Raw genomic sequence first — 8,156 nt, forward strand, 5'->3', positions numbered from 1 at the left:
CTTTGATATGTCTGGGCAGGTTCAATTCTGTGTGAGCTTTAGACTTTCTAAATTAATCTCAGCAGGTGCACTAGGACAAACACTCTGCATTGCTCCCAGCTGACCCCTTCTTGTTTCCAATTCCTATATCTGCTTTCTTTCTGTACCGTACACCACAGACACTTGAAGAAGCCAAGGTGTGCTCTCCTGAAACCCAAAGGTGTGAGGTTGACTTTTGCCCTCCCTTCAGACTCCTCAGCTCCACCATCCCATGGCCACTGCAGACCAGGTTCACTTTGACCTTCAACTTCTCCACCAGCCCTTCCTTGCCGGTGAGTATGAGATGCAGCAGAGCACCTCTCCTCTTTGGTTCCTCTGAGGTTTGGCGAAGAAACTGTCAGCTGCGCTGTCCAAGGATATCCTGGATCTTGTATGCCCTGCTGTGCCGTCCCTGCAGCAGATACTGGAGTGAAAAAGGCCCCCAAAGGGGACAAGGGCCTGACAACATCAGGCTCCCATCTGTCTGCAGAGGGCACCTTCCACTTGCTCTTCCTGATCAGGAAGCCAGGAGCAGACACTGCTGGTCTCCTCGGTTTGCCATTGCCATTCACTCTGACCTGGCTGCTCTGCCATCCCCAGGAAGAGCTCAGTGCACTCCCACAGAGAGCAGTTGCCCTTCCTTGTCTCCTCATCCATCTATCATAAAGACTTGTGCTACAGTCCAGTTGTGGAAGCCATTAAACCACGTCCCTGTGATCCAAGCAAGAACTCAGACCTGCAAGTGTACAAAGCTTTCTAGCCCAGCACATATTGGTGTTCTCATTTGTGTAAAACCATATAAGAAATCGTCCTGTTCAGGAGGCATTATTGGATTCAGTGCATCCATGGTATCTATGAAGGCGGCACATAATCATGGGACCCACTGTGGGGCGCCAAGTTGTCCAAGCAGCATGGACACTCCTGGGCATGGCTTTCCTGAAGGCCCTGTGCTGCATTTGCAGCTGCATGTGAGTGTGCTGGACAGCCCAGGGAACTGGTATGACACTAGGCTGCTTCTGATGTCATTCACATGAGAGCACATAGAAAACTGAGGCTTCTTCAGGTGAAGAACACAGATGTGTGTCAGCTCTGTAGTGCCTTGAGCTCCAGAATAGGCAGCAGATGGAGAACACAGGAAGATGTGCCTCTTCTTTTGAGAGCTCATCCATTTGGTCAGCTGAATAACTCTGCATGCTCCTTGGAGATGAGTAAAAAAGACATACTCCAGTGCCCTAAACGCAGTGGTCTGTTGTCATTTAGGATGGCCAAGAATAGCTCTGTTCCATCTCTGGCCCTCAGCTGATGCTCAGGAAGGAGGTGTCTGTCTCAGGGATTTCCCACACACTTCCCAAGCACTAGCACACATCCGGGAGCACCCCAGGCACCTTGGTCATCACCCAGGGTCTGTGTGTGAGCAACTGACACTCCTCTGGAGGACCAAGGACTCAGAGCAGGAGCTCACATGCAGGCAACTCCTTGTGCACATCTGAACTGAATCAGAGAAATCTCAAACCTATTTCCACCATAGGGATTCCATCTAGGGATGAGATGCCAGCACTGCCTCAGCTGGATCACTGCCCTGCTAAGGGCAAGTCTACCCATCCCTGTCATTGCCTGTGTGCTCTTTTCATTACAGCAACACTCAATGAAGGACTAACAGTATGTCTGGAATTAGTCCTTGTCCAGTGGGCATTTGGTGGTTAATTCAGCATATTTCAGAGTACAATCATGACACTGTTGTCTTTCAGGAGCTTTTGGCCACGGAGACCCAGGCACATCTCCAGGGAGATCATTGGGAGGATAGAAATCACATCCTCCGCTGCTGAGCTGTTCTGAGCTCCTGGGACACAGGGAGCTCCTACAAGTGGGCAGTGCTGCAGAGACACAGCTCTGACTAAGAGCAGCTCCCGTGTACTGTGCATCAGTACTAGGGGCACATTCTGCAGGTGACATGAAGATAGAAGAGAAAGGAGAGAGGGATTACAGGATATAAGGGGTGTGAGCGGGCTGCGACCTCACTGCAGGAGCATTGACACGGTAAGTCTCTCACCATAGGTAATGCAAACACTTTTCCATCAGGGATCACCAAATCTGGCACTTCCCAGTAGAGATCAAGCTGCATATACTCTGTGTTTCTTTATCATGGAATAAGAGTTGTTACAGCTGAGGGCTTACCTGCTGCAGCATCAGCGCACAGCCTGGAGGGCGCATCAAGAGAGAACCCTAAAGTGCATTTTACCTCTCTGCTTTCCTTTAACGTATATATTCTTTCAATAAAGCCATGGGAGTTCTCTTAGGATCCCTTTTTCACTTGAAAAAATAAACATGCACTTAGACAGTGCCTTGCAAACAGGGTGGGTTCTGGACAGTAAATAGGAATGCAGAGCGTTTGGGCTGGTGTCTGTATGCTCAGTCTGGGAAATGGCAGGAAAACAGCCCCCATGATGAAAATCTGCAGACCACAGAGATATGATCAGGGAATTACCCCCTTCATTGCAGGGACCTGCCTCTGAGCAAGCTCCCACCTAGAAACGTTTCTGCCCACATGACCATGGGGTCCGATGCGTGAACCACCTCCTGTGCAGGCAGAGCTCCAGCAGAGCAGAGCAGCATCTCCCCAGGCACGTGTCCATCACCCTCTGCAGTGCACAGGGGCTGAGAGCCACTGCCTGGGGCTGTGGGCAATGCAGTCTGTGAGGCTGGGAAGGAGCTGGCTTTCCCTTAATGAGATGCCATCAGTAGGACACATCTCCCTGAGGTGCCCTTCAGAGCCGTGACCCAACCTTCAGAATGCAAATCTTTCCCATAGCCTGGACAACAAATTTGAGGGAAGTTGCAGAGAGATGCAATATGCAAGGAAATGCTGTGGGGCTGGTGAAATGAATGTTAGGTTTCCATTGCAATACGCGTGGTGATGAGGCACTGCTGAAGTACGTTGAGAAATGATGAATATTCAGTGATGGGCAGTGGATTCCTCTGCTCTCAGCTCCGTCTGCCTTCTTTTCACAATGTTTTGGGAGTGTAATCATTATTCCTCTTCAAAACTGACAATCTCAGAGCAATTAGTAACAAGCCCAACCAACTCCCCTTTCTCCACACTAAGCAGAGGTGAATCCCTTTGCCTCTCAGGTCTCATAGGCATGCATATTGAGTACAGCAGAAGTGCTCCGAATTTCTCAATTCCGCAAACACTCCATGGACACACTGAGTGCAGAAAAAACTATCACTGCAACTTCCATTTGTAACCCACATATTTCTGGCACTGAGTCCACAGATGCTGACAAGCACCTCCCTATTGGAATTGACTTCATGTGACACATTTTGAAATGAAAACCATTCCCTACATGACCACATTTTCCTGTCCCTATGGGGACAAGACTGTTCCCTGGAGAGAAAAAGTGCAGAAGCCCTTGGCCTGGGAAGGAGCTGGCTTTCCCTAAATGAGATGCCATCAGTAGGACACATCTCACTGAGGTGTCCTTAGGAACCGTGAGCTGACCTTCAGGATGCAAATATTTCCCCTAGTCAGGTGATCAATGTGAAGGGAAGAAGCAGAGAGATGCAATATGCAAATGCTGTGGGGTTGGTGAAATCAGTGTTAGGGGTCATTTGCAAGATGTGTGGTGATGAGGCACTGCTGAAGTACATTGAGAAAGGGTGAATACACAGTGATGGGCAGAGGACTCCTGTTTTCTGAGCTGGGTCTGACTTCAGAACTTTATGGGAATGCAATCGTCTTGCGTCTGCTAAGTAGTCAAGCTCAGAGCAATTGGAAAGAAACCCAGTCAGCTCCCCTTACTCTGCACTAAGCAGCAGTGAATCCCTTTGCCTCTCAGGTCTTACAGCTGTTCAGACTTCAGCAAACACTCCTTAGGCATGGTGAGCAGGATGAGAATTTGTAGGAAAAAGTGATCCCTAGAACTTCTATTTCTTATCCACATATTTTTGGCATTAACATTCAGATGCAGACCAGCACTTCTGCATTAGAAGTGATTTTATCTGATACACTTTGAAAAGAAAGCCTGACCCCACACCACCACCATGGTTCCATGTAACCATAGGGACAAGTCTGCTTCATTGAGATTAAAAGTGCAGAGACCCTCATGGCAAATTTGACCTCATGAAATGTAGATCACGTCATGGAGATGAATGAACACAGCCCACATAGAAAGACTTGTCCTTGACTTTTATCCTCTTTGAACAGGTCGTGGTGCCCAGAAGTACTGCAGATGCCCAACAGCAGCTCCATCAGCGAGTTCCTCCTGCTGGCGTTGGCAGACACGCGGCAGCTGCAGCTCCTGCACTTCTGGCTCTTGCTGGGCATCTACCTGGCTGCCCTCCTGGGCAACGGCCTCATCAGCACAGCCGTAGCCTGCCACCACCGCCTGCACACCCCCATGTACTTCTTCCTCCTCAACCTCGCCCTCCTCGACCTGGGCTGCATCTCCACCACTCTCCCCAAAGCCATGGCCAATGCCCTCTGGGACACCAGGACCATCTCCTATGCTGGATGTGCTGCACAGGTCTTTTTCTTTTTCTTCTTCATCTCAGCAGAGTATTGCATTCTCACCATCATGTCCTATGACCGCTACGTTGCCATCTGCAAGCCCCTGCACTACGGGACCTTGATGGACAGCAGAGCTTGTGCCAGCATGGCAGCAGCTGCCTGGGGCACTGGGATTCTCCATGCTCTGCTCCACACTGCCAATACGTTTTCCCTGCCTCTCTGCCAAGGCAATGCTGTGGATCAGTTCTTCTGTGAAATCCCCCAGATTCTCAAGCTCTCCTGCTCACAGTCCTATCTCAAAGAAATTTGGCTTCTTGAGGTCAGTGCCACTTTAGCATTTGGGTGCTTTGCTTTCATTCTTTTCTCCTATGTGCAGATCTACAGGGCTGTGCTGAAGATGCCCTCTGTGCAGGGACGGCACAAAGCCTTCTCCACGTGCCTCCCTCACCTGGCCGTGGTCTCCCTGTTTCTCAGCACTGGCATGGTTGCCTACCTGAAGTCTCCCTCCATCTCATCTCGATCCCTGGACCTGGTGCTGTCATTTCTATACTCGGTGCTGCCTCCAGCAGTGAACCCCCTCATTTACAGCTTGAGGAACCTGGAGCTCAAGGATGCCCTCAGGAAAATACTCCAATATACTTTGTTTCTCCATCAAAACTATTTTCATCACTCTCTCAAGACTACAAAAACTTAGGAGAAGCCAGATTAACTTAATTGATGTTTCCACTTTTTCTTCATGTTTGTTCATCATACCTATGTTAATTTTAATTCCAATTAAATAGTGCCCATTGTCAGTCTTGATCTTTTACTTTTTATTACTATGTGATTAACATATTGCACTGAAGGAACCGGGCTCTTTGAGTAGATAAAGAAATCAGCACAAGATCATTTGCTTTGCCTTCCATCCAGTCTGGATCATCAGAAGAGGCTCAGGATCTAATCAACACATGCACACAGAGCAGCAGTGTCCCTGAGTTATACCTGCCACTGCCTGGTGGGGACTCTCTGCTGCCTTGGAGTTGTGCTGCTGCTTCCCTGGAGCCACGGCCATGGGCCGCAGCAGGACGTGCTCTTTTCAGTGCTGTTCTCTTTGCACCATTTTTGCACGCTGTTCTCCTTTCTCCTTGCACTTGTGTCAGCCCTCAGGTCCTGCATTACGTACCAGCCCAACAAAAAAAGGACGCTTTGCCTGCGGTGTGCCTGGAGTTGTTTTAACAGCTTGGAAGAGCATTGCCATGTCAACAGACTGAAGGCTGGACACTTGGGGAGGAGGGAATCCTGTGAAAAATGAGACAGCCTTGCTCTGTCCAAACGTTCCCATTGTGCTGTATGAAGTTGTGACTGCAAACTTGTTTTTGATGGGCTTGTTTATTGCCACCTCACTCAGAGCCCTGGATGGCACACCTGTAAACCTAGGAGCCACAGAAGGATGCCAGAGAGATCCTTGAGGTCCTGTTTGGAGACTTTCATGCTTCAAAACTATGAGAAAGCACGCTTACAAGTCAAGGACCCCCCACTTCTCTCTGCTGGATCAAAGCTGGAACCAGGACCTGTGATCTCTTTCTCTGTCCCTCTTTCCTCCCTACCCCCCTACTCTGTCTCTCTCTATTCTTTCTCTTCCTCTCATAGAATTGTTAAGTAACACAAGGCTTACTTTGATTTCTTATAACATCACAAGTTGTAGCTGCACATGGAAATAAGTGTAGAAGTGCCAGTACCTTACAGATAACTGCAGTGCACAGATTCACATTAAACTGATGCCTGTGTCTGGACACTGAGTGTCAGTTTCACTGTTATCCAACCAGGGGTTGCAAATCAGCTGAGGTTCCCCATCCGCGCTCGTTGTGTAATCAGTGCAACCCACTTACTCCAAGTGGCATCAGTTGCATGATGGGTGGAGGGAACCTTTCGTTTAAACATCCAGTTCAGCACTGGCAGTCGAGGTGCCAGAGGAGCTGTGTTTCAGTACCGACCACTTCAGAAGCAGCCCGAATCCCCTCATATGCAGCTAAGATCTCCTTCTCAGTTGCAGTGTAGCACTCTTTGGACCCTCTTTATACTCGCCTCCAAAATCCCAGGCATCATCCTCGGGTCTCTCCTGAGGATCTTTACCACAAACTCCAAGTGGGACCTTTCTCTCCAGCAGCAGTGTACAGGATGTTCTTTACATCCTGTCCCAGCCATACTGGCCCTAGGGCCATGGCACGGGCTATGTCCTCTTCAATCTGTTCAAAAGCCTGCTGCTTTTGAAATGTGAAGTCATTTTTCATCCGCGTCACCTGATGAAGGAAGTGCACAATAAGGCTATAGTTTGGAACATGCAGTCTCCAAAAGCCCACTACACCCAGAAAAGACTGTGTCTCTCTCTTGCTAGTGGGTGGAGACATAGCAGTGATGTTGTTGGTCACATCTGCTGGAATGTGATGACGCCCATCTTGCCACTTTATACCTAGGAACTGAATCTCCTGGGCAGGTCCATTCACTTTGCCTCGCTTAATAGCAAAACCAGCTTGCAGAAGAATTTGGATTATTTGCTCTCCTTTTGTGAAGATGACTTCTGCTGCACCTCCCCACACAACAGTATCACAAATGTAATGCAGGGATCCTTGAAATGCCCACCTCACTCTTTACTCCAAGTTCTCTCACACATTACTCTGAGTTTATTCACATTTTGTGTGTGTGTGTGTGTTTTACTCACACTTTCCTCAGCGTTTACTGAAACATTTCTTCAAGTTTACTCACACTTCACTCTGGGTTTACTCAAACTTTTCTCCGATTTTTACTGACACCCTGCTCCGGGTGTACTCACGCTCTACTCCTGGTCTACCCACACTTTGCTCCTGGTCTTTCTCACACTTCAAGTTTATTCACACTTTAGTCCAGCTTTATTCACACTTCTCTACGTGCTTTACCCATACTTCACTCTGGTTTTTACACACACATTTCTTTAGATTTGCTCTCAATTCACATCCAGTTTTCTCTTCCGTCCTCCCCATGGTCAAAGAACCCAGAGTTCTGTGGTGGCACCAACCTTTCTGCCACTTATTCAAAGCCTGCCATTTCCTAGACTGCTCTGCATCCCTCACCACCCCAGAAGAAGGAGAGAGAAAAATAGCACTTGTGACGCCACTCTCTCAGCCATTCGCCCTAACCCCTGAAATCCTTTTGCATAGGTCGCAGGCTTCCCTGAACAGTTTCATCACTGCTTACCTGAACTATCAAGAATGGGTAGTAATCAGAGGAGCGAACCAGACCTGGGACTTTTCTGGTGATGCTGGTGGTGCAGGGAGGCCCCAGGGAGGCCACGCACTCTGGGAGAGGTGGAAGGGCCGAGAGCTAGTAGATGGGTTTAACAAATGGATCACAGCAGCAACGATCTGAGGAGGAATGGTAATTTACTAAATCCTACTGAACCAAAGTGTGCCCAAAGTGTGAGTCCCCACGATAGTACAAGGGAAGCACATGCCCTTCTCTGCTGCAAACTGAGTGGGGCCTGAGGGAGAGCCACTGTGGTGCAGTCTGGATCTCCACCTATCTTCCTCTTCACACCATGTGCTCCAGGGAATTCTGCCCCTCCCCTCCCATCAGAATGCTCAAAATGCCCATAAAAGGCAGCAAGTGGAACCAGAAC

General features: G+C 48.9%; 1 protein-coding gene across 1 annotated transcript; it reads left to right on the forward strand.

Annotated features, from left to right (window-relative positions):
- The first annotated feature begins 4,247 nt into the window (after positions 1 to 4,247).
- LOC149914640 (olfactory receptor 14C36-like) lies at positions 4,248 to 5,219 on the forward strand. Its single transcript, XM_090126469.1, has one exon. The coding sequence runs from the start codon at positions 4,248 to 4,250 to the stop codon at positions 5,217 to 5,219; it is 972 nt and encodes a 323-aa protein (XP_089982595.1).
- The last annotated feature ends 2,937 nt before the right edge of the window (positions 5,220 to 8,156 follow it).

The sequence above is a fragment of the Phasianus colchicus genome, chromosome 29 (assembly GCF_987193195.1).
Source record: "Phasianus colchicus chromosome 29, bPhaCol1.hap1.1, whole genome shotgun sequence".
Lineage (NCBI taxonomy): Eukaryota > Metazoa > Chordata > Aves > Galliformes > Phasianidae > Phasianus > Phasianus colchicus.